We start from the raw sequence: 23,675 nt of genomic DNA, 5'->3' as shown, positions 1-23,675 counted from the left end.
TGGGGTGTCCCAACCCTTGAAGCCCCCCCACACACCCCATTTTGTCCCCTTCTCTTCCACTCCCCACAAGCTCCCGGCTGTTGCAGGGCTGCAGGGATGCCGCCAGGCTCCTCCTAGATGTCCAAAAATCACAGAAAAGCTCTAAGTTTTACACCATTGCCCCAAAATGAACATCCTTCTTTTTCTTTTCTTTTTCTCCTTTCTTGTTTCCTAGGACTGACGGGCAAATGTCCTGAAACACACAAAAAAAAACCCCAGGAGATGGACACAGTGGAGCTGGCTCAGGTGGGCAATTCGTCAAGGTCTGGTTGGGGGGGGGTGGTTCATTCCTTCAGAGATACTGGTCATGCACGAGAAAATCAGCCCTTTTTGGGGAAAAAACCACATATTTATGGGTGCAAAACCTCACACAGTGCTCTGCCCCGGCACAGGCTGCCAGGCGAGGCACAGCCCTGGGAAAAGCCACCTTCACCACCTCCCATCCAGGCGACCGTGGGAGGTTGATGGTTTCCCATTTGGTGTTTCACCCTTGGGTCCTGCTTGGGGATTTATTTTCAGGTCTGTGAAGCTCAGTCTCTTCCTGGGAGGTCCTTCTTTTTCTTCCCCAATGCCCCACGCTCTCCTCGGTTGCTTGGGATGGGCTTGAGCATCTCAACTTCATCCCAGGACCTCTGGGGGTTTTTTATTCTCTTGAATAAATAATAATGAATAAATAAGAGTTGTGGCTCTGGACCCACGTACTGAAGGTCTCTGGCTGCTGCTGCAGGAGCCTGTGACCTTCGAGGAGGTGGCCATGCATTTCACCAAGGAGCAATGGGCGCTGCTGGACCCGGTGCAGAGAGCTCTCTATGTGGACGTCATGCTGGAGAACTACAAGACCGTGACGTCTCTGGGTAAGGAGTCCTATCCCTTCCAGTGCTGGAGCCAAGAGCTCCCAAAGCTTTTACGCTCTCCAGTTTTGGATGGTTTGAGCTCTGCAGCACTCGGGAGCGAGACAGACCATCTCCTTGATGCTTTGCCTGGGAGACAGAGTGAGGAGGAACATTAAGGAGACGCCCCTTTTATATCTTTTCTGTGTAATTTTCCAGTGGATGGAAATATCTGTCTTCCCTGCAGGGTTCTTGTCCCTTTTCCTGGATTAGCTCCATCCTAGTGATTGGTTTTGGGCCAGCGTTTGGTGTTTGCCCTCTGTGGGGCTCGGGTGGAGGACTCACGCTCACACAAGCACCTGATGGTCTGGATGACCGTACCACCATCCTTCCCACCCTGTGTCCCTCAGGAAGTTCAAAGTTCTTTTAACTTTGCAAATACTCTACAATTCTCAAGTCCCTCATGCCATTATCTCCTGATTTCACCCTCTGGAACAGGTTTTCCCATGGCCAAGCCAGACTTGCTCGCCCAGATGCAAGAGGTAGCAGAGTGCTGGGGCCCTGATCTTCAAGACACGGAGGAAAAAAAAGCCCTGAGCAGCAGCCATGCAGGTGAGGATGGGGTGCTTGTGCCCATGACCACCTACGCCAGCGCACACTGTTATATCTTATCAAACCCACACCAGGATTTTAGCCAAGGTGCGATGGATCCTACTAGGAGATACATCTCCACCGATCCTGGCTGGAAATCAGAATAAATTTCCTTTGATTTCCCCTTCTTCCATCCCTGGGGAACCACAGAGCAGAGCTGCTGCACCCCCAGCCAATCTTCCTGCCTGGTTAATCAGCTTTTTCTACCCACTTCCCTTTGATGTTATTTCTACCTGGCCTGAGAAATAACCCGTGTGGTTTCTCTCTGTGTCACAACAGCGATAACACAGAAAATCGACAGTGGGAAGGTTTCCGGAGAAGGCGATGCCGACCTCGGAGAAACCCCAGTGCAGGAGGACCCTGCAGAAAGGCAGCACACCCACACCGAGTCTGGACACGAGGGCGGCCAGAACGCGGACGTAATTACACCCCTGAGAGACAATGCGGGAGAGAAACCTTTCAAATGCCTCGAGTGTGGGAAAAGATTCACTCGGAGCTCAGACCTCATCGTCCACCAGCGAACCCACACAGGGGAAAAGCCCTACCAGTGCCTCGAGTGCGGGAAATGCTTCAACAGGAGCTCCAGCCTCGCGACGCACCAGAGGATACACACCGGCGAGAAAATGTACAGGTGCCTTGAGTGCGGGAAAAGCTTCACGCGGAGCTCGACCTTGACCGTCCACCAGAGAACCCACACGGGAGAAAAACCCTACCAGTGCTGCGAGTGCGGGAAGCGCTTCAGCAAAAGGTCAAACCTCGTCAAACACCAGCGGCGACACACCGGGGAGAGACCGTATCGATGCGCCGACTGCGGGAAAAGCTTCATACAGAACTCAGATCTCATTGTCCACCAACGAATCCATACCGGAGAAAAGCCCTACCGGTGCTTGGAGTGTGGGAAGCGCTTCAGCGTGCGATCCAAGCTGATCCAACACCAGCGCATGCACGTGGGGGAGAAGTCGTACACGTACTGCGAGTGCGGGAAGAGCTTTGGGCAGAGTTCGCACCTTTCCGTGCACCAGAAAACTCATAGAGGAGGGAAGCCAGTGCTCCAGGTGTTGAAGGTCATTCACTGTGAGATCCTGCCGTGTTAAATAGCGGGAGGCGTGGGTGGGACGTGGATATATCGAACGCCTGAGAGTGCACGCTTTGCGTTGAAACGTGCGCGTTGGCGCCTACAAAAGCTTGGAAAATCATTCCATGAAAAATGATGCTCCATTAAAAATGAGTGGGTCTGCACGCAGGCAGGATTATTAAATATTTCGGGAGGGGGGGTCGAGGAGGAAACGCAGTTGCCGTTGCTGGGCATAGGGGGGTTGGGCTCGCGAAGTGCAATGGCCTTTGCAGAACCTCCACGGATCTCGAACTGAAACGGGCCAGTTTGGGATAAACCAGGTCAGGCCCCGTCCCCACCCGGGTTTTTCCCTCCGTGGGTCTCCCGGGCTGCCGCGGCCGGGGGTGCGCCGGGGCCAGTGCGCAGGAAGGGGCGGGAGCAACGCGGGGCGGCCCCGGCTGCTGCGGGGCGGTGGGGGAGGGGCGGCACCGAGGGGGTAGCGGGGGGGGGGATGCGGAGGGGCGGCCGGGGGAGCGCCGGGGGGGAGCAGCACCGGGGACGGTACAGGGAGCGGCTGGGGGGGAAGCACCGGGGAGGACCCCCGGTAGCAACGGGGGTGGCCGAGGGGGGCACCGGGGACAGTACCGGGAAGGACCCCCGGTAGCAACGGGGGGGGCGGCCGAGGGGGGTACCGGGGAGGACCCCCGGTAGTACGGGGGGGCGGCCGAGGGGGGCACCGGGGACGGTACCGGGGAGGACACCCGGTAGTACGGGGGGGCGGCCGAGGGGGGCACCGGGGACGGTACCGGGGAGGACACCCGGTAGTACGGGGGGGCGGCCGAGGGGGACACCGGGGACGGTACCGGGGAGGACACCCGGTAGTACGGCGGGGCGGCCGAGGGGGGCACCGGGGACGGTACCGGGGAGGACCCCAGGTAGCACGGGGGGGGCGGCCGAGGGAGACCCCAGGTAGCAACGGGGGGGGCGGCCGAGGGGGCCACCGGGGACGGTACCGGGGAGGACCCCAGGTAGCACGGGGGGGGCGGCCGAGGGGGGCACCGGGGACGGTACCGGGAACAGCCAGGGGGGTAGGACCGGGGGGTGCAGAGGGGCGGCCGGGGGAGCACTGGGAGCGGTTGGGGGGGCGACACCGGAGGGGACCGGGGGTAGGACGGGGGAGCACCCGGGACGGTACCGGGAGCGGCTGGGGGTAGCACGGGGGGGTGCAGAGGGGCGACTGGGGGTAGTACCGGGAGCAGCCAGGGGAGGGGTAACACCAGAGGCAGCCAGGAGTAGGACTTGGGGGCAGCAACAGGGGGATGCAGAGGGATGGCTGGACACAGCACCCGGGGGATGGTGGGGGCATCGCTGGGGGTCACGGGGGGGGGCTCTACCCGCCATTCATGGGTGTAAGGCCGAAGCTCGCTGGGTGCTCGCTGCCAGCTGCAGCCCCTGTGAGTGACACCGGGGGGGGGATGTTCTTTACCGAATTCCCCAGGGGTTCCCTTTCCCAGAGCCACCGTGGATGGAACAAGCTGAAGAGCCACTGGACCCCAATCCCCAGGGGGAGAAAGAAGGGGAGACCCTGGGAGAGCCCCTTGCAGGTGAGGAGCTCATCCCCGTGGAAGGACCCCCCCGAGGCCCTGCTTTTGCCCCCCCCCCAAAATGATTGGGGTTGAGGGCAAAGAGGTGGCACAGCTCTGCTCTCGCCCTGCCTGTGCTTTTATTCACCATCCCCCACCGTGGCGCGGTTTCCCTTTGAGAAATAAGATGTGACTCTTGTTTGCGACCCACAGCAGGATGTGCTGCCGGGACGAAGGAAGAGCCAAACCCGCAGCAAGAAAGTGCTGAGCAAGGGGGAGAGCACGGCATCGCAGCTGCGAAATGGGAAGGAAACGTTTTGGAGAGCCCTCGGCGGGAGGCAGCTCCTGAGAGCGAGGACGGGGCGGAAGGGGATAAACTCATTCCTCGTGGAGGAAACCAAAAAGTCCTCGAAGAATCCAACGCCCAGTACAGAGCCAGCAGCAAGGAGAAGAAGTACACGTGCGACGAGTGTGGAAAAAGCTTTGGACAGAGCACCAACCTTATCGTGCATCAGCGGATCCACACCGGAGAGAAACCTTATAAATGCCACGAATGCGGGAAGTGCTTCAGGCAGAGCTCGACCCTCATCATCCACCAGAACACTCACACAGGAGAAAAGCTCTACGAGTGCCAGAAGTGCCTCCCGGACAGGTTACTGCTCATCCGGCACAAGAGGGTCCACGTAGGAGAAAAACTTTTTAAATGCCAGCAGTGTGGGAAAAGCTTCATTCACCAATCGCAACTCCTCGTCCATGAGAAGGTGCACGTAGGAGAACAACTCTACCTGTGTCCCAAGTGTGGGAAATGCTTCAGGGACAAATCGAAGTTCCTCCAGCATCAGCGGCGGCACATGAGGAAGCGTCGCTACAAGTGCTACGAGTGCAGGGAGGAGTTTGGGCAGAGCTCAGACCTCAACCTCCACCAGAGGATCCACGTGGAGGAGAAGCTCTACCAGTGCTCGACGTGCAAGAAGTGCTTCAAAGACAGGTCCACCCTCATCAGGCACGAGACGCTGCACACGGGAGAGAAACCCTATAAGTGTTTGGAGTGCGGGAAGAGGTTCACCCGCAGCTCGGACATCATCGTCCATCAGCGGACGCACACGGGGGAGAAACCCTTCGCTTGCTCCGAGTGTGGGAAGAGGTTCGGCCACCGGTCAAATCTTCTCCGACACCAGAGGATGCACACGGGGGAAAAGCCGTATATGTGCGAAGAGTGTGGGAAGCGATTCGCGCAGAGCTCGGAGCTTATCGTCCACCAGCGGACCCACACCGGGGAGAAGCCCTACCACTGCTCCGAGTGCGAGAAGTTCTTCAGGGGGAGGTCAACGCTCTTCAGGCACGAGAGGCTGCACACGGGGATCAAGCCGTACGAATGCAGCGAGTGCGGGAAAAGCTTCGGGCAGAGCGGGGACCTCATCGCACATCAGCGTTTCCATACGGGCGAGAAGCCTTACCAGTGCTCCCAGTGCAGAAAGTTCTTCAGCAACAGATCCAGCCTTGTGCGGCACCAGCGGCTGCATGCGGGAGAGAAGCCCTACAAGTGCCACGAGTGCGGGAAGAGCTTCGGGCAGAGCTCAGACCTCATCGCCCACCAGCGGACCCACACCGGGGAGAAGCCCTACCCCTGCCTGGTCTGTGGGAAGAACTTCAGCAGGAGATCCAACCTCATCGTGCATCAGAGGGTGCACGGAGAGCTTTGCAAGTGCCAGATATGTGGGAGAAGCTTCCAGCCCAACTCACATTTTGACACGACGGTGGGGAAGGACTCTCTCCAGTGCCCCCAGTGTGCAGAGGGCTTCAAGGAGGGGTCAAACCCTGTCGAACAGTAGAGATAACACCGGGGAGAAACAGCTTTGTAAGTGCTTGGAGCAGGGAAAGGGTTTTGGGAAGAGTTGAGACGTCCTGCTTGAAAGAGAAAAATCAGTGCTTTTCCTAGGTAAAATTCTTCAGTTTTAAGGACTGCAGAAATGGGGGGGGGGGGAGGAGAAACCCACCTCATGCAAATGATCTAAAGTAGGCTGATCAGTAAACAATTTTTTTTTTTTCCTTATTATTTCCTCTTATTACTAAGTTTGCTCAAAGGGCTCGATGTGTTGGTCCACGATCCACTCACTCCCATCACTCCCCTGTCAAACTGTTCCAGGCTGTCTGTCATCCCTTCGTCTGTCTTTAAAGCCCTTCCTTAATTCCGTTGGCATTTTCTGGGCTGGGAACCCATCAGAGCCCCAAAGATACTGTAGAAATCTGTCTTCCCCTGCACATCCTTTTCTCCCCCTTGTATGTAAGGAAACTCAATAAAAAAAAAGACCCTCTGTCCCTAAGGAATATCATGTTTTCCTTGCATTTTTCTGCTAGCTAAATAGCCGCATATTACATTTTTATTTGCTCCTGTGTGGCAGGGAGAAGTTACTGCCATTAAAAAGCAAAGGGGAAAATTGCAAAGAGCTTCATGAAGTTGTTGGTGCCTGGGGGTTGGGAGCTCACTGTTTATAACCTAAGAGAAAACAGGGAGATCCTGGTGAAACCATGATTGCCGTGTCCGAGAACTTGCCTGGGGCCGGTCCTCATCCCTCCCAGCTCTGCATCCTGGAGGAAAGCAAATTTTGGGGAAACCATATTTTCCCAACAGGTTTTTGGAGAGCTGGGGGTTGATTTTTTTAAGGGAGTAGGGTGGGTTTTGCTTGTTCCTGAGCTGGGGTTGAGCTTGGAAGCTGCTCAGATTTGGTCAGTGGAGCCAAAACAAGCCGTGGTGTTGGAAACTCCAACTAAAGCCTGACCACGACTGGAGAAACTGGTCCCTTTGGCCAGAGGGGTCCTGCCTTGGTTCCCAGAAGACACTGCTTGGCTTTGCTGTGCTAGACAGGCTCACAGGGGTGAAGACAACCTGCAAGTGCCTTACCAGGTTTCCAGGACCTGGCATGAGAGAAGGTCCACGGCCATTGCGGTGCTCCAGGTGTTTCACTAAGGGCTTGGCTCTTTGGCTTCATCTTCCCTTTCCTCCTCTTCGTGCAGTGGGACCTACCTCCCATTCCCTTTTATCTCCCCCTTCCTCCCAAGACTTACGGCTGCCCATGGTGGCCACTGCAGCAAAACTGCGGGAGCACCATGGAAAAGGTATCACCTTTGCTTGCGGGGGTGGTTTCTCCCACCTTTTACTTCATGGTAGCTGCCCTCTAACTTTCCAACCCACAATCAGCATTAATCTCTGATGTGTTTAGACCCCCCCCCAGGCAGGTTCGCCTTCATTGGGCCAGTCAATGTATCATTGACAGGCAAAACGGAGTAGGTGAGTCAAAATTGTGGTACCACACTGCGTCTTTAATATAAAAAAAGGTGGTTGTTTGGTTCCTTCCATGCTGTTTCCTGCAGGGTTGGGTTGGAGTTGAATTAATAATGTCCTGGCCGTGACCCAGCGGGGAGGGTCATGTCACACAGTGTTTCTGACTGCATGAATGGATAGACAGACCAGAAAAGGTTTTTTTATAGCATTTGGATAGAGAACTGAGAATATCACTATTGCTTTTTGGCCAAATTTGGGTTTACTGCCACTTGTAGCTACCCTAAACCTTAAAGGGGGCTCTCTGGCAATCCCAGGCGGCTTCCCAGTAGGGATCGCCCCGTCTCCTGGGCACCAGCTGAGAAGGTGATGGGACCATCCCACCTAGCAATGACCAAAGCAAGCAGACAGGGTGCTCCAACCACAGCCCTCATAATGTAGACAAGATACCGTAACGGCAGGAGCATCAGCCCTGCCACACTGACAGCTGAGGCCACCAATGTCCCCAGACTGGGGGGGGACACACACGTCTATGTCACCTACACCCACCCTGAAGACCTTGGGTGGCCTCCAGAGGACTAGGATGGAGGCAGACATGGTGCAGGAGGATCGTCAGAGGTGTCATAACAACGTAACGTAGCTCAGATGGCCACTGCATGGTTTAATGGGATCATGGGATCTTAACCTGCAGGGGGAGAATGATTTCTGCTGGATGTGTGGGTTGTCCGGGTAATACATGCGACCCACCCCGCCCCGCTCCGCTTCCCCGAGTACCATGGGACAGTTGCTGGCTGATGGTGACAAGGGTGGTGGCTCAGCTCAGCGCCGATCCAGGGACGGGGAAAGAAGTTAAAGGAGGTGCCTGGGGACCAGGTTTCTATGATGGAAAGGGGGACATATGAGAGCCACGGCAGCGCGCGTCAAGCCCGTGCCATGTGTTTGCAATAATACACATTATTTAGTAAATAGGTTCAGGTTTTACTCAAAAACATGTACACAGGTATTTTTTCCCCCAACCCATCCTTGCTGATGCCAATGTGGAAGACAAAGAGCGTGCATTTTTTTCCGTATGCCAGTGGCTGTTTCTTCTGTGCTTTTCCATCTACCTCTAGAAAGGTCTGAGCTTTTTCTCCACCCTCTTTTCTCCCCCGGGGATTTAATCATTTTTGTTCTCTGCGTCACTGCTGACGCTCAGCGGGGCTGAGCACGGGGCAGCGTTGTCCTCCATCGCGACATGGTGATGGACTGAAAGAGCCGCATTCTCCGGGAAGCTCGTCCCACGCTGCCGGCGTTTGCGGCGTCCGTCCGTTCCGTGTACTCGCTGGTGCACCATAAGGTTGGATCTTCTACCGAACCGCTTCCCGCACTCCAGGCACAGGTAGGGCTTCTCCCCAGTGTGGGTTCGCTGATGCGCAATGAGGTCTGTGCTCTGCCCGAAGCCCTTCCCGCACTCGTAGCACTTGTAGGGCTTCTCGCCCGCGTGCTGTCGTTGATGCCTAATGAGGCTGGAGCTGTTGCTGAAGACCTTCCCGCACGCGGAGCACTTGTAGGGTTTTTCTCCAGTATGGAAACGCTGGTGGACGACGAGGTCCCCGCTTAGCCCGAACCTCTTCCCACACTCAGAACACTGATACGGTCTCTCCCCCGTGTGCAACCTCTTGTGTCTTACGAGCGTGGAGCGACCCTTGAAGCTCTTCCCGCAGTCAAAGCAATGGTACGGCTTTTCACCACTGTGGGTCCTTTGGTGGACGACTAGATCTGCTCTGTGGCCAAAGTTTTTCCCGCACTCTTGGCACGAGAAAGGCTTCTCCCCCGTGTGCCTCCTCTGATGGGTAAAAAGGTTCGACCGATGGTTGAAGCTTTTCCCGCACTCGGAGCAAGCGAAGGGTTTCTCCCCAGTGTGGATCCGCTCATGGACCGTCAGGTCCGCTTTGCGGGTGAACCTCTTCCCGCACTCGTGACACTTGTAGGGCTTCTCCCCCGTGTGCAGCGTCTCGTGCCTGATGAGGGTCGACCGGTCTTTGAACAATTTCTCGCACCTGGGACACTTGTAGACTTTTTCCCTCGCGTGCAATTCCTGGTGCAGAGCGAGCTTCCCGCTCTGCCCGAACCTCTTCCCACACTGGCAGCATCTAAACTCTTTGTCCCCGTCGTGCGTTTGCTGATGCTCGAGGAAATCCACGTCGCTCCCAAAGCTCGTCTTGCACGCGCGGCACCTCAAGGGCTTTTTCTTGGTGTGCAGCCGCTGATGCTTCGCCAGGTTAGATCTGTCGCTGAAGAACTTCTCGCAGCCGCAGCATTTGTAAGGCTTTTCCCCCGTGTGTATCCTCCGGTGCACAATGAGGTTCGAGCTCTGCCTGAAGCTTTTCCCACAGTCGGTGCATATGTATTTCTTTTCTCGGGCTTTGTACGGGGTGGTGGGTCCCTTGAGGACTTTGCCATTTCCTTCACCATGCACAAAGGTGCTTGCATCCTTCTCTGGGTATTCTTGCAGCCCGTGGGCATCTCCACGCGCTTTTCTCTGCTGAAAACTCCCAGAAAAATTTCCTTCTGAGGTTACAGATGATGAGCTGCTCATTTCGGGGCACTCCTGCTGGGGACTCTTCCAATTCTCACTCTCCATCCCATGTCCTGCTGGGTTAGAAGTAATAATATCACCTACAAGCAGAAACAGGAAAGACAACAGATAAAGCACCCCTTGGGTGGGATCCTGGGGTGCAGCTCTCACCTCCATGAGGGTCTCCTGGGGTCTCCGGCTCCTCCTTTGGTTGGAGATCGCCTTCCTGTGCTCCCTCCCATCGCTCCATCCCCTCGGATCGGTCTGGCTCTGGAGCAGCCATCGAGGCGGGGGCAGGGTCGCTGCTGCCTTTTGGGAAAAACTGCTTGTCTGAGGAGTGAGAAAAAAATAAAAATATATGCTAAATCCTTCTCCTGCACTGGATGCAGCCGTGTTATAACTCCACGTCTCTGTACCCACCAGAGCAACAGCATTTGGGACAATTAAGTGGTGGATTTATCACAGCGGCAGGATTTAGCCCAGACGGCACCGACCCCGTGCTCAGGGCAGAGGCAACACCATCGCTTTGCTCGGAGCCGTGTCCAGGCGAGGGCTGAACATCTCCAAGGATGGAGACACAACCCCACCCCACCCCTCCCAATAATCTGGGGGTCTCACCACCGACACGATTATTTTAATCTTTTTTTTTTCTCTTGGGGAAGCACAGCCGGCTCCATCACTTCTGCAGCCCCACCCCCCCACAACCCCCCGGGAGTGGTGGCAAACAGTGACGCCCCGCCGCCTTCGCCTTCTCTCCAGGCTGCAAAACCCCCAATAAGAAGCTGGACCCCCTCCACCCCCCAAAAAAATAAAGTAAAACCCCCCAAAAAATCAGAAAAACACCCTGGAAAGGGCGGATTTTTTTTTGCAAGGGGAACTTTTCCCAACTCTGCCGGGCCGGGGGGAGCGGGACCGCGGGGCCGAGCATCCCAGGACCGGTGCTGGCTCCGTCCCCCGCCGCCCCCCGCCCTCCCCGCCCCGGTACCTGCGGCCGCCCCGGGCCGGAGCGGGCAGCGATGCCCGGGAGCTCCGGCTCCGCCACGGCCCTTCGCTGCCGGCACCGGCAACCGCTCGGCGATGCTCCCGCCCCTTCCTGTCTGCCGGTCCCCCGGACGCCTGGCTTCCCCCCTCCCGGGACGCCGGGGTCCCATTCCCGGACGCCTGGGTTCCCCCCCACGAATGCCTGGGTGTCTCCCCCCTGAGACGCCTGAGCCCCCCACGAATGCCTGCGTTCCTCCCCTCCGAATGCCTGGGTGCCCCCCAGAATGACTGAGTGCCCCCCACCAGCCGCTTGCATCCCCCCCCCCCGCCCGAATGACTGAGTCCTCCCCTGCATGCCTGGGTCCCCCCCGAATGCCTGGTTTCCCCCCCACCAGAGGCTTGGGCCCCCCCATGGACGCCTGGGTTCCCCCCGAATGCCTGAGTTGCCCCACTCCGAATGCCTGGGTGTCTTCCCCCCCCCCCCGACGCCTGAGCCCCCCCCCACCCCCCCACGAATGCCTGGGTTCCTCCCCTCCGAATGCCTGGGTGTCGTCCCCCCCCCCCCGAATGTCTGGGTCCCCCCCACCAGCCGCTTGGGTCCCCCCCCGGACACCTGGGTCCTCCCCTGGATGCCTGGGTCCCCTCATGAATGCCTGGGTCCCCCCCAACAGACGCTTGGGTCCCCCCACAAATGCCTGGGCCCCCCCCCAGCCACGTCAGTCCCCCCACGAATGCCTGAGTCCCCCCCACCAGCCGCTTGGGTCCCCCCACGAATGCCTGGGCCCCCTCCAAATACTTGGGGTCCCCCCCCGGATACCTGGGTCCCCCCCCAAATGCCTGGGTCCCGTCCCAGCTCCTGGAGATCCTGGATGCTCACCAAGGTCCTTCACTGTGGGCACGGAGATGTCGGTGAGGATCCCCTAATTTTGGGCTCAAGCATGAAATTTTTGGACCAGTACCATCAACGTGGCCTCTGGGCTTCACACTGCCGGAAGGTGAATCTGGCTGCACACTCCAGCCATAGCACCAGTATTGAGGATATACTGGGCCCAGTTTGGCCCCAGAGCGATGAGAGGAGAGGCAGGCACGTGGACATGGAGGGTGCCTGAGGTGGGGAGAGTCCGTGTCCTCCCCATAAAACCCAACACCCCCCAGTCTGGAGCTCCCACTGGTGTTTCTCATAGTGGTACATTTATCCCACCCACAGCACCAGCACAGATGACCGCCCTCCTGCGAGCAGCAATGATGACCCAGAGCACGCCAGCAAAGGAAAGAAACGGGTTATTTATTGACAATTTCATATAAACTGCCTCTGGCGGTTTCCATTTGGGACACCGATCCTTCCACGTTGTGCTCCTTTCACTGAAACCTCACGGTTTTCCCTTGGATTGGGTGAATCCACTCTCCAACATCCACAGTGGAGACCTTTTGATTTTCTCCACCACTAAAAACGTCTCCACCTTCCGGAGGGAGAACGCTCATTCTGCTAATATGCCTCTGGCAATATTTAAAATTTCCTTAGATATTTATCAAATGTGCAAATATCCAATAAGAAAATATTTTTTTAAAAAGTCTCCTTAGGAACAACTGACCCGGTTTCTTTCTAAGTCGAGATTTAACGCGTCGAGGCTGGACGTGCAGCAGACACCTGGACCAAGCTAACTATACAAAAATATAGCAGCTAGATGTTGAAAAAAAGAGGGGATAGGATGAGAGAAGGGCTCTCACCAGGGAGCGAAGGGTTTGGATGAAGCTGCTGGAAGAGCAAAGTGAAGACTATTAAACAATCTATGCGATAACATGAGGAATTAGCCTTTTTCCATCACGGATGAACCCACGCTGTAGCGTTTAACTCTTTTCTTCCCCTGAGTTGTCTCCAAAACACACACAAAAAAAGTTAAATCTCACATGGGAGGATGTCCCACGCTGCTCTCATTTCTGATCAGCTTGTGTGATCTTGGTGCCAAGCCCAACCAAGCCCAGCCAAGCCCAGCCCAGCCAAGCCCAGCCCAGCCAAGCCCAGCCAAGCCCAGCCAAGCCCAGCCAAGCCCAGCCAAGCCCAACCAAGCCCAGCCAAGCCCAGCCAAGCCCAGCCAAGCCCAACCAAGCCCAGCCAAGCCCAGCCCAGCCAAGCCCAGCCAAGCCCAGCCAAGCCAAGCCCAGCCATTTCTCCTCTTCCAGGCACTTGGGAGGTTTTCTTCTCCTCTCCATCACCTCTGCTGGTCAAGGAGGCTTGATGCCTCCTCGAGGGGCTTCGCACACTCGGAGCACGGGGACAAGCTCTCTCCCATGCCCACGCTCCCGGGAGCATCAGTGCTGGAGTCTTCCTCCAAGCTCTTCCCACATTTTGAGCGTTCTCCAGTTCTCCGTCCTCTGTGTCCCCGCTGGTGGACGATGAGGCTGGATTTCCTGGTGAACCTCTTCCCGCACTCGGTGCAGGGGTAGGGCTTCTCACCCGTATGGGTTCGCTGGTGGGTGATGAGGTCCGAGCTCTGCCCAAAGCTCTTCCCGCACTCGTGGCACTTGTAGGGCTTCTCCCCCAAATGCCATTTCTGGTGTTTCACGAGGCTGGATTTATTGCAGAAGAACTTCCCGCACTCAGAGCAGTGGTAGGGCTTCTCCCCCGTGTGGAAGCGTTGGTGGGTGATGAGGTCCCCGCTCTGGCCGAAGCTCTTCCCGCACTCAGAGCACTCGTAAGGTTTCTCCCCCGTGTGCAACCGCTCGTGCCTGAAGAGTCCGTACCTCCCCCGGAAGGATTTTTCACACTGGGAGCACTGGTAGGGCTTCTCCTCGGTGTGCGTTCGCTGATGGATGGTGAGCTCGGATCTCCGGGCGAAGGTTTTCCCGCACTCGTGGCAGGTGAAGGGTTTCTCCCCCGTGTGCACGATCTGATGGGTGAAGAGGTTGGACCGTTGGCTGAACCTCTTCCCGCACTCGGAGCACTCGAAGGGTTTCTCCCCCGTGTGAATCCGCTGATGGACGATGATGTCCGAGCTGCGGGTGAACCTCTTCCCGCACTCCAAACACTTGTAGGGTTTCTCTCCCGTGTGCACTCTCTCGTGCCTGATGAGGGTGGACCTGTCCTTGAAGAACTTCTCGCACGTCGAGCACTGGTAGGGTTTTTCCACCATGTGGCTTTTCTGGTGGGAACTAAGGTCCGAGCTCTTCCCAAACTCCTTTCCGCACTCTTGGCATTTAAAAGTCTTTCCTCCTCTGTGCAACCTCTGATGGCAAATGAGCTCTGACCTGTCCTGGAAGCATTTCTTGCAGTGAGAACATTCGTAGAGACTTTCTTCTGCAAAGAGCCCCTCGCCACAGGTGAATTTGTCTGTCTGCTCCATCCCCAGACATCCCTCCATCCCCCGGTCGCTCTCACAAGCTCTCCCATGGTTATTCTCTTTGGATTTTACCACCATTTCACCCACTTTGGCTCCATCAGGACATCCCTGCTCCACGCAGCATCCTTCATCCTCCCTCCGCATCCCGTCTCCTGCAGGGTTAGACAGAGATTAAGTTATGTTTTGCCCCGGGATGGGACGGTACCCGATACATCAGCAACTGTTTCCAGGGACTGGCGAGGGGTCACAGGATGGAGGAAGACCGCGGAGGGATGATTTCCAAAAGACCACCCCACCGGTATGATCCTCGCCCGTCGGCGGGGTGAAACGAAGGCAATGGCTGGTGGTTCTTCTCCCACGCCCCAATTGCTCACCTGTCCAGATGCTCCCGGGGCCGCCCATCTCCTCTCTCCCCGTGGGACCAGCTGCCACCGTCTCTCCCCCTTCTTCCATCCTGAGGCTGATTTGGGGCTGAAAAGCCCTGTTTTGGGGGGCAGACACGCCGCCGTCAACGCTCCCTTCCCCAGGAGCACTACAGCCAAATCGCAGGTGGGACACCCGCTCCCTCCCCAGGGTTGGGGGGGATTATTTTCCACCACCCTCTCGCTTCCAATGCAACCTCCCCCCACCCAAAATCCCGCAGCCCCCTGGGCGACTCTTTATCCACTCCTTGGGGTGAGCGGTGCTGCGGGGCTGGGGGATGCGGTCCTGTCCCCCCCGCTCGCTCCCCGGGATGCTCAGCCCCGCAGCAGATACGGCTGCTCAGCGTTGCTGGCCGGGTTGCTGTGTTAAGGCACAGGAAAAAGCCAAGGGGGAGATGGGGGGGCGGGGAACAGTTCCGGCTGCGCTGAGGCTGTTTGGGAGATGCCTGTCCTTATTTACCATCTCTCTTCATCCCCGGCTGCTCTCCCTCCCTTGGCTGCAGATGGGAGAGGAGATGAGGACCAGCAAGACCTCTGCAAAAAGGAAAAAATTACTGGGAGGAGGATGGAAACAGAGTAAAAGCTCTTCCGCTGCCTCGCTGCGGTGTGGGTGTGCGTGCCGGGCCGTGGGGCGACGAGAGAGGCCCGCCAGAGGGCTTTGGGCTTTTGTTCACAAACAAACCGTACGGTTTTCTCTATAAACCTTGGTTTTCTGGAAGCCAGGGGGGAATCCCTGTCCGGTGGTGGTGTATGGTGGCGGCTCGCTCAATTCCCAGCCTGCAGGATGGTCTTACCTGCACCGGTCAGGCTGGAAATGAGCAGATTTCTTTGACTCCTTTCCCGGGAGCGTGGCAGCAAGCACGGGCTGGACCAAAAGCATCGCTGCACCCCTTTTGCTCAGGCTCCAACAACTCAGCCGTGCGCCAAGGCGGTCAGACACCGGCCCTTCCCTCTGAGCGCTGCCTGGCTTTGTTGTACCCTTTGCTGCTTGCACGCAGATTTAATAAGCAGCTTATTTCCCACCCCACAACCTTCACGGTGCCCATCCCACCCAGCCCCTTGCGCCCTGTCCCCGATCCCTGCAGCACCCGGCCCGGGGACTGCCCGTGGGACCCGGAGCAGAGGTTTGCAGGGCAGCGCAGTGGGGTGCTGGGAAGTGCCGTGCAATGCGGTGGGGTGCTGAGCAGTGCAATGCAGTGCTGGGCTGAGCATGCTGACATGGTCCCTGTGCTGGGAAGGGCCCTCAGCTCTTGCAGAATTGCAAGCTTGCCTCTCCAGGGTGGACCCAGAGCCCACCACGGCGCTTCGAATGCCTTTCGTGCCACCAGCCCCCTACTCACACCCCCATCCCGACGGCACGTGCCTCCAACGGGATGGATCATTCTGCTCCCTGTCCCTGTCTTCCGGCTCAGGGGGCTGGGTAACCCCGAGAACAACTGGTCTGACTATTAAGGACCGCGGCAAAGAAGGCATTAAGTAGCTCAGCATTTTCCTCAGCCTTTGTCACTGTGTTTCCTCCCGCACCCAATAAAAGGTGGAGACTCTCCTTAGTCCCCCTTTTGTTGCTCATATATTTAGAGACACATTTTTAATTGTCTTTTATGGCAGTAGCCAGGTTAATTTCCAGCTGGGCTTTGACCCTTTTCATTTTCTCCCTGCATAACTTCACGACGTCCTTGTAGTCCTCCTGAGTTGCCTGCCCCTTCTCCCAGAGGCGATAAACTCTTTTTTCCCCTGATTTCCAGCCAAAGCCCTCTGTTCAGCCAGGCCAGTCATCTTCCCCACCGGCTCATCCTTTGGCACATGGGGACAGGCCGCTCCTGCACCTCGAAATTTCCTTCCTAAAAACATCCAGCCTTCCTGGACATCTTTGCCCTTCAGGACGGCCTCCCAAGGGGCAAGATGGGGTGAGATGGGGAGGCTTCAAGGGTTGGGACACCCCAGATATGCCCTATCCCCTTGGGGACCTCAGAGCCCTGGGGAGGACCTGTCCCCCGCTGCCCCCTATCCCCCATCCTCATCTATACCCAAAATAAGGGGTGCGGGGTGGGGTGGGGTGTCCGAGGGGCTGTACCATAGCAGGGGATGGGTACTGGGGTGCTGGGGGGGGTCACATCAAGCTCCGGGGGCTGCACTCAGACCTGGGGAGGGGGACCAGGGGTGACCCTCCCTCTACCCCAAGGGGTGTCGGGGGGATCTGGAGGGGTCTGGGAGGAGCAGAGGGGGGTGGAGGATAGAATGAAGAGGTATAGCCCCCCCTCCCTGGGTCTGTGCAGCTGCAGGGGATGTCCCGTACCCAGCCCTGAGCATCCTGGGGGGGTGTCTGAAGGGCTGCACCCATAGCAGGGGATGGGCACTGGGGTGCTGGAGGGGTTATATCCCCCATGGAAAGAAAAGTCACTCACCGGATGGGTACGAGTTCTGGGAGGCACCAGGCTAAAGGCTACACCCAAACATCTCCAACTTACACCCAGTTTCTGGGAGCAGCATTACTGGCTTTGGAGGGCAATGAGATAAGGGGAAAACCCCCTTAATCTCCTGCTCACAGCACAGCTCCTGGTGTCCCTCGGTGTCGTTTACACTCACCTCCTCGCTCTGGCTCCGAGCGGCCAAAACCACTTGCCCAACAAGCCCCTAGACTGGACTCCGGCCCTGCGCCTCGGCAGGATCTTCCCAAGCAGAGCTGAGCAGGATCTGCCATGCCCTAATGGGGAAATTAAGAGATGGGGTTAATTGCCAGGCCAGCAACAGCTTTGTGCTGTTTCTCACGTGTTGCCGGTACCACGCTCACCCAATCGCCGACAGAAAAGTCTCTTGGCATGGATGATCCACTTCATGGAGTACAAAATCATCCAGGGTCTGTCCGGGACACCTCGTCCAGGGACGTCCTTGTTTTGTGCAGATAATGAATTACTTCTATGTTGTTAGTCTAGATACTTAAGTGGGTGCAGGACACAGCTGTTGTTGACTTCTGCTCTCTCAGGAGGCCGGTTTTTATCACAGTTTCTTTGATTTGCATTTATCAAGGCTTCCCAAGGCTCCCACCTGTGCTTTATCAAGGATGCTCAGGGCTCCACAGCTGGCAGACCTTTTCTACCACTATTTCCCCATTATAACCAGGTCGCCTTTATGGCTGCTCCCATCATGGGGACCCCCGTGTTTCCGCCACCCACCCCATCTCCATCTGGTCCTGGCACTGTCCCAAGCAGGTATGATGCTCTCAGCTGGCAAAAAGTCAAGCTGCATTGGTGGTTGAGCGTGCATAAGGGGTACGTGCATGAGGAAATGGTCCTGGGGAGCCACCGACACCCCAAAGAAGCTGGGGAACCTGGTGGAGCTGGAGAACCTGAAGGTGGAGCTGGAGGGGTCCAAGCTCCTGGCACCCAAGCCCCTGCAGGTGGGGTGGCCTCGGGGTGCCCCCCTGCCTAGGGAGGGTCTGAATTCCTGCAGGTCCCAGCATCAAGAGCACGTCGGGGTTGTGGGATGGCAGGGACTGGCTCTGGGGTGTGCTCCAACCCCGGTACAATGGGGCTGGCCCTGACAGTGCTGTGGGGTGGCTCTGCCCCACAGAGGCACCGAGGCTGCCACGCTTCCCTTCTCCAGGACGTCAGGAGCGCCATGAGCAGGTACGTCCCATCCTGGGCATCCTCACCATGGGGTGGCATGGTTGGGCTCCCAGAGAGGTCCCAAAGGGACCCCAGGGTGAGAAGAGGCTGCGGCGACAGGCAGGGGAGGTTTGGGGAAGGCAGGAGCTTCTGCAGGGGATAAAAAATCACCCATTGCAGTGCCAAGAGCCTTGCTGAGTCCATCTTCTCCACTGCATCCCACATGCCCACACTTATCTGGTACTGGGGAAGCCCAAAAGTGAGCAGAGACAGATGTGGTCTCCCCCTTCCCCACTCATTCCAGATGTAGGGCCACAGCATGCTCCAGCTGTGCTCCCCACAGAGCCCAAAAGGGACCTGGCAGCGGTGGGATTCGAACCCACGCCCCCGAAGAGACTGGAGCCTTAATCCAGCGCCTTAGACCGCTCGGCCACGCTACCCTGCTGGGAAAATTTGGGCTCGGTACATGAAACAATAAGAAAAAAATTGGGGAATTCTATGAAATTCATAATGGGGTGTTTTAAAGGGGGTTGAGAGACAGGAAAGGGGTCTCAGCCAAGTCACGCCATCCCGCTGGAAAAAATGGGGTTCATTATGCAAAACAGTAAGAAAAGAATTTGGGAATTCTGCAAAATTCATAGTGGGGTGTTTTAAAGGGGGTTGGGGATGGAAATGGGGTCTCAGCCCTGTCCTGCCACCCTGGGCGTCACGCTCGGCTCCTCATCCCTTTGGGAGCGAAAGGACAGAGCTCTGGGTAGGTGACATGAACGAGGGAGCTTGGGGACAGTTCCCAGATGCCCAAAACCTCCTGGTTTTGGTTTCTTCCCCCAGTTTTCTGCCTAGCTTCGCCCCCCAACTTCTGCAAAAACCCTGGCAGCCTTTTTCTTTTTAAAAGCAACAAAACCCCGTAGAATTTCCAAAGGATGTTGGATGTTTATAGAGACTTATCCCAAACATCCATGGTTTGGTTTTTTTCCCAAATACAGATGAGTTAAATTTGCATTGACACTCCCAGAAGACAGAAAAAAAATGTTTCATAAGAAAAAAAATAATTTTCTGCGCTGGTCCAGTTGTCGTCCATTTTGGGGACATGCAACTGCTCTAAACCCAACCCTCCTCCCCCCCCAAAGATAGGACCCCCCCCAAATCCTCCCAGGATTTGGAGGTGGGGACGGGCAGCCGGCTGCCCTCATTCCTACTCCATGGCCGGGCAGACCATGAGGGGCTCCGTGTTTTTCCCTCCTTGGGACAAGCCAGGGCTGAAGAAGGGTCTCAGGACGCTGGCGAAGGCCCCGCTGTAGGTGTAGAGGTGGGTCCGGTCGGTGGCGTTGTAGAAGGTCACTTCTCCACCTTTGTAATCCAGGTAGATCCCCACTCTCCTGGGTTTTGCTCGGATGGAAAGGGTGATGGGGTGGGAGAGCAGGACCTTGTACTGGTTGCTGTTCCTCAACCACATCCTCCAGAAGCCCGCCGGTGGGGAGAGAGGACCTTTCCCCTTCCTCTTCACAGCCTCCCTGCACACCCCGATGTCCCACTCGGTCTTGTCTCCCACCTCCACCTCCCAGTAGCACCTTCCCGATGTGGTCCTCAGAGATCCCAGCACGAAGACATAAGGATCAAATCTCTCGGGGTTGTCCGGCAGGTCCTGCCGTGCGCCCCCGTGACTCACGCTCCTGCCGTCCTCGGACAGGAGGAGGCTGGGGTGAGCGGAGGCTGGGTCCAAGGTCATGTCCACTGGAGGGAAGAGCAGAAGAAGGTCACAACTGGGGTGGAACGATGCCACCTAATGCCCACCACCTACTTCCAGGACCATGAGGTGTAGAGACCCTAGCCGGATGCTCACAGTCAGCTCCGCTTTGGGAGCTGCTGGCCCTTACTACGCCCTGAGAAGGTGCCTCCAAGCCTGGTTTTCTGATGTCTTAGGAGCTGAGATGTTTAACTGAGCGCTAATTTCTTCATCAGTCATCCAGCTGAGAAGGGTGCTCCACCCACGAGAGATGTCTCCTCCTATGGGCACTCTTGGGTGGTTGAACTTTTCACCCAGCCTCTCTATTGCCAGAGACACAAACTGGGTCTCTCTTTTCTCTACTTGGGACACCTGCTCATGAAACCCACCTTTGAAACCTCCAGATGGGACAACAGCCAGCTGAGGGATGGAGAAGGTGCTGTTGCACCTCCTTCCAAAAGCGATGGGTGCTGAGCCCCATGGAGTTGCAGATGGATGGGCTCCATATTGCACTCACTCACCTTTAAATTGGTTTAGAAACTCAAAAATGCCACTGTTGGGAACCTCATATGTGCCCCGCACCTCGGCAGGAACCGCCGCCAGTGTCCGCGCCTGGATATTTCTGCTCCTGGGAAGAGCAACGCCAAAGTGGTGACTCACCTGCTGCTTCCAAACCCTCCTTCCAACCTGCTCCTGCAGAGCCCTGGGGAAGAAATGGTACCTGCTCAGCAGGCTTTCCGCATCCTGGAAAGGAACAAAAATCAGACAAAAAGAGGGATTTACACTCTGCATTTTCCTTAAGCGAATATTCTAATTATTTATGGACTATAACCTCGCCTTCAGCCTTCCCTTTCCCAACTCTGAGTTACAAGCATCACACTTTCCAACTTTTCCTCTGCAGGAAAACAGGGAAAAAGTGGTTTCAGAAACCCAAAGTGCCTCAGCTTTGTTCTTTGCGGGCCCATCTTCCTCCACCAGCTACACCGCCAATCATTGCACGAATCACTACGGGTGTTTTGGGCTTGGGTCTTGTTAAAAATGAGAGGAATTAGGTGTTTCCAGTAGCTGCAAAAAGCAAGTCCTGGAAGCTTTAGGAGATGCATGTATGAAAGGTGATGCTAACCTCCCTCTGAAGGTGTGGCGGTGAATCTAAGGCGGGTTCTCACCTTCAGCAGCCCCAAAGCTGGCTGCTGGCACCTCTTGTTGATCTCATTGATGAGCTCATGCAGTGCCTGGCTGTGCTTGGTCATCTGGGCGACGTTGCTGCATATCTTGCCGGCCGTGCCCTTCTTTTCCTGCTTCAGCCTCCGCTGGAGCTTCTCCTCCTCTTCATCCAAGAAGGTGTGCAGCTTATTGAACTCGTTCGTGATTTTCTCGCTCTCTCTGGAAGTTTTATTCTTTGCAGGGGTGGGGGAAAAAAGGAGGGGAAAAAATGGAAAATGGTGGTGGAAACTCATTGGGAGCTTGAGGAGATGGTCTGTCATGGCACGGTGCAAAGACAGGTGCTTAGAGACACAGCATGGATTGGGGACAACTGCTTCTGGGTTTTGTCCTCAGGTCTCTACAGAGCCTCTCTCCTGCTGTGTATGAATCAGCATCTACTGGGCAGCACTTCCCATAAATACCCCAGCAAAACACGGGTTGAAGAAAGAGACATGGGTCAGAGCAGTGGGATGAACTTTTGGGCTCATGGCTGGGGGTGGTGGCAGAGCCAGAGCAGTCCCCGTCGCCGGTCAGGGTCATCGCGACTACAGTCGGTGCCAGGACAGCAGCACCACGGCTGCTCCCGCTGGTGTTTATCTGACCTGTCATCAAGTCCGTTCAAGGAACAAACTATGCCTGGTTTGCCCTTGGACTGGGATTCAAGTACCCGTGATCACGGCGAGCAACCTCACGCTGGGTGTTAGAGCGCGGAGGGGGAGGAAGGGCACCTTCCCACCGCGCTTAATGAGGCGTTACCGTATCATTAACGGTGAACAGAGGAGCTGCAAAGTCCAGAGGCTTTGCAAGGACTCAGCCCTTCATGCTCCTGCACGCCATGAGCATCCCTCCCGGCACAGCCAACCCGCGCCCAAGCAAGCACCCAAAACCACAGCACCTGCCGGACCCCTGCGAAATCCCACGGGAAGGACGATACTTGCCTTCCACTCAGCCAGCTTCCTCTCCTCCTTGGATTTCAAGCTCTGCGCTTCCACCACCTGTTGCTGCAGGAGGTTTACAGCTGCCTCCAGTTTTGTCTGGTCTGGGGAAGGAAACGTGGTGAGGAAAGGATGCGACCGCATCCGTGAGGTGATGGCAAGAGTTACAGGATGCAAGAAAACCCTCGTGCTTGACCACGGCTGGGCTCATCCCCAGCTTTGCAGGTGCCAAAGGGGGCTTTGCCTGGAGAAACCAGTAGCTGAAACTGTTGATGGACTGTCTTACACCATGCACTGCAGCATTACCTCGCTATAATGCCATCACCTGGCCTTTTAGGTGTGCAAACCCCCCTCGATAGACGTGGTGGTGGTGAATTTGCTGAGCCTGACCACCACCACAGCCTCCCCCTTCCCTACGAGCATCCACAGCTACAAGACCGTGGCAGGGTCTGGTCCTCCTGGGCATGGGTGCGGGCAGCCCCCCCGCCCTCCACCTTTCAGGCACGGAGGTCGGCAGCACCCTCCGTACCTTGTACTCCTCAGCTGCCTCCTCGAGGGGAATGGCAGTGTGGGCATGGTGAGCCTGCAACTCGGTGCAACGCCGGCAGACGGGGCTTTGGTCTTCCATGCAGACCATCTCCAGGGCTTCCTGGTGCTCTTGGCACTTCTCCTCAGGGGGCTTTGCTGGCTGGCTTCCAACCCCTTCTCCATCCATCCATCCCTTGCCCGCACCATCCTTCCCTGCTGGAGGGAGGAGGCAGCACCAAGGGCATCGTCCGGCTGCGCCCACATGGTACTGGCTGGTGCAAGAGCTGCAGATCCGATGCTTGCACCCTGTGAAGGCCACCAGGGTCTTGAAGGGCTCCCGGCAAAAGGAGCACAAAGCCATCTCCCTCTGCTGCCGAGTCGCCATCGCTCCTCCCGGCAGCTCCCTTTCGTTTTCCCGGTCAATGTCCAGGGAGGCCAAAGGCCAGCAGGGTGGTTACCTGCTCGAGAAGTTAAACTTTGCTGCTATCACAGCTCTGAAGGCTTTTCCTGCCCTTGGCTCAATGGGGACATCCCCACTGGTGGCGCAGCTGCAACCCTACCTGCTCCAGGTGGGTGGAAGCACATCTGGAGCAGCCCGAGGATGCAAGAACATCTGGAGCGGTGCATGATACTGGACCCAGAGCACAGTTTAGTACCACATCTGGAGCAGCCTGGGCTTGAGGTGACATCTGGAGCGTTGCACGGTGCCACATCTGGAACGCGTGGAGGGGTGAGACCACATCTGGAGAGCTCTGCCCACTTCTGGGCTCCCCGGTGCCAGATGAGCATGGTCATGCTGGATCCAGTGGAGAAGCTGGACCCAGCCAGAGTCTTCCCAGTGACATCCAAGGGAAGGATCCAGCTCAGATCCATCTCTAGCCTCTGCCCCATCATCCTCCCTGCCCCAGAGGGTTTTGTGGGAACCCATTCTGAGCTCTGCCAC

The 23,675-nt window shown here is 56.8% G+C and overlaps 3 protein-coding genes and 1 non-coding gene across 12 annotated transcripts; 1 reads left to right on the top strand and 3 right to left on the bottom strand.

Annotated features, from left to right (window-relative positions):
- Window positions 1-218: 218 nt before the first annotated feature.
- LOC142049059 (uncharacterized) lies at window positions 219-6,485 on the top strand. 2 transcript variants are annotated; one of them, XM_075076445.1, is made up of 6 exons: window positions 219-285; window positions 767-893; window positions 1,368-1,481; window positions 1,800-2,575; window positions 4,073-4,178; window positions 4,371-6,485. In XM_075076445.1, exons 1-6 carry the CDS (start codon window positions 262-264, stop codon window positions 5,987-5,989), a joined length of 2,766 nt encoding a protein of 921 aa, XP_074932546.1. In that variant the 5' UTR covers window positions 219-261; the 3' UTR covers window positions 5,990-6,485. The 2 variants fall into 2 exon arrangements, with proteins under 2 accessions (XP_074932546.1, XP_074932547.1); XM_075076446.1 differs by lacking the exons at window positions 219-285; window positions 767-893; window positions 1,368-1,481; window positions 1,800-2,575 and adding an exon at window positions 3,101-3,135.
- A 1,906-nt stretch (window positions 6,486-8,391) lies between these two features.
- Window positions 8,392-18,290, bottom strand: LOC142049071 (uncharacterized). 8 transcript variants are annotated; one of them, XM_075076484.1, is made up of 6 exons: window positions 17,527-18,290; window positions 17,141-17,439; window positions 15,196-15,269; window positions 14,688-14,794; window positions 14,401-14,465; window positions 12,241-14,226 (listed from the first exon to the last, which is right to left on the bottom strand). In XM_075076484.1, the coding sequence occupies exons 4-6, from the start codon at window positions 14,764-14,766 to the stop codon at window positions 13,186-13,188; spliced, it is 1,185 nt and encodes a 394-aa protein (XP_074932585.1). In that variant the 5' UTR covers window positions 14,767-14,794; window positions 15,196-15,269; window positions 17,141-17,439; window positions 17,527-18,290; the 3' UTR covers window positions 12,241-13,185. The 8 variants fall into 8 exon arrangements, with proteins under 8 accessions (XP_074932587.1, XP_074932581.1, XP_074932582.1 ...); XM_075076482.1 differs by having other exon boundaries at window positions 12,241-14,465; window positions 17,527-18,287; XM_075076486.1 differs by lacking the exons at window positions 15,196-15,269; window positions 17,141-17,439; window positions 17,527-18,290 and adding an exon at window positions 8,392-9,800 and having other exon boundaries at window positions 13,394-14,465; window positions 14,688-14,856.
- Window positions 18,291-18,698: 408 nt separating this feature from the next.
- Window positions 18,699-18,780, bottom strand: TRNAL-AAG (transfer RNA leucine (anticodon AAG)). The gene has a single exon. It is a non-coding gene; the product is annotated as a tRNA-Leu (tRNA).
- A 470-nt stretch (window positions 18,781-19,250) lies between these two features.
- On the bottom strand, window positions 19,251-23,136 carry LOC142049082 (E3 ubiquitin-protein ligase TRIM21-like). Its single transcript, XM_075076525.1, has 6 exons — window positions 22,734-23,136; window positions 22,208-22,303; window positions 21,233-21,463; window positions 20,788-20,810; window positions 20,588-20,694; window positions 19,251-20,074 (listed from the first exon to the last, which is right to left on the bottom strand). The coding sequence occupies exons 1-6, from the start codon at window positions 23,115-23,117 to the stop codon at window positions 19,536-19,538; spliced, it is 1,380 nt and encodes a 459-aa protein (XP_074932626.1). The 5' UTR covers window positions 23,118-23,136; the 3' UTR covers window positions 19,251-19,535.
- Window positions 23,137-23,675: the final 539 nt, after the last annotated feature.

This window comes from Phalacrocorax aristotelis, chromosome 31, assembly GCF_949628215.1.
Source record: "Phalacrocorax aristotelis chromosome 31, bGulAri2.1, whole genome shotgun sequence".
NCBI lineage: Eukaryota > Metazoa > Chordata > Aves > Suliformes > Phalacrocoracidae > Phalacrocorax > Phalacrocorax aristotelis.
This window is presented reverse-complemented; position numbering and strand designations above follow the sequence as displayed.

What these genes read in the sequence shown, in the direction of transcription:
- LOC142049059 (XM_075076445.1), top strand. Translation starts at nt 262, where the DNA reads ATGGACACAGTGGAGCTGGCTCAG. An exon ending in CAAGACCGTGACGTCTCTGG is followed by an intron (nt 894 to 1,367) that starts GTAAGGAGTCCT and finishes CCTCTGGAACAG; the next exon opens with GTTTTCCCATGGCCAAGCCA. An exon ending in CCTGAGCAGCAGCCATGCAG is followed by an intron (nt 1,482 to 1,799) that starts GTGAGGATGGGG and finishes GTGTCACAACAG; the next exon opens with CGATAACACAGAAAATCGAC.
- LOC142049071 (XM_075076486.1), bottom strand. Translation starts at nt 14,766, where the DNA reads ATGGAAGAAGGGGGAGAGACGGTGGCAGCTGGTCCCACGGGGAGAGAG. An exon ending in CCCCGGGAGCATCTGGACAG is followed by an intron (nt 14,466 to 14,687) that starts GTGAGCAATTGG and finishes CTAACCCTGCAG; the next exon opens with GAGACGGGATGCGGAGGGAG. An exon ending in TGCACCGAGTGCGGGAAGAG is followed by an intron (nt 9,801 to 13,393) that starts GTTCACCAGGAA and finishes CTGTGGGAAAAG; the next exon opens with CTTCAGGCAGAGCTCGAACC.
- LOC142049082 (XM_075076525.1), bottom strand. Translation starts at nt 23,117, where the DNA reads ATGGCGACTCGGCAGCAGAGGGAGATGGCTTTGTGCTCCTTTTGCCGG. An exon ending in AGGCAGCTGAGGAGTACAAG is followed by an intron (nt 22,304 to 22,733) that starts GTACGGAGGGTG and finishes TCCCCAGACCAG; the next exon opens with ACAAAACTGGAGGCAGCTGT. An exon ending in GTTTCTAAACCAATTTAAAG is followed by an intron (nt 20,075 to 20,587) that starts GTGAGTGAGTGC and finishes TCTTCCCTCCAG; the next exon opens with TGGACATGACCTTGGACCCA.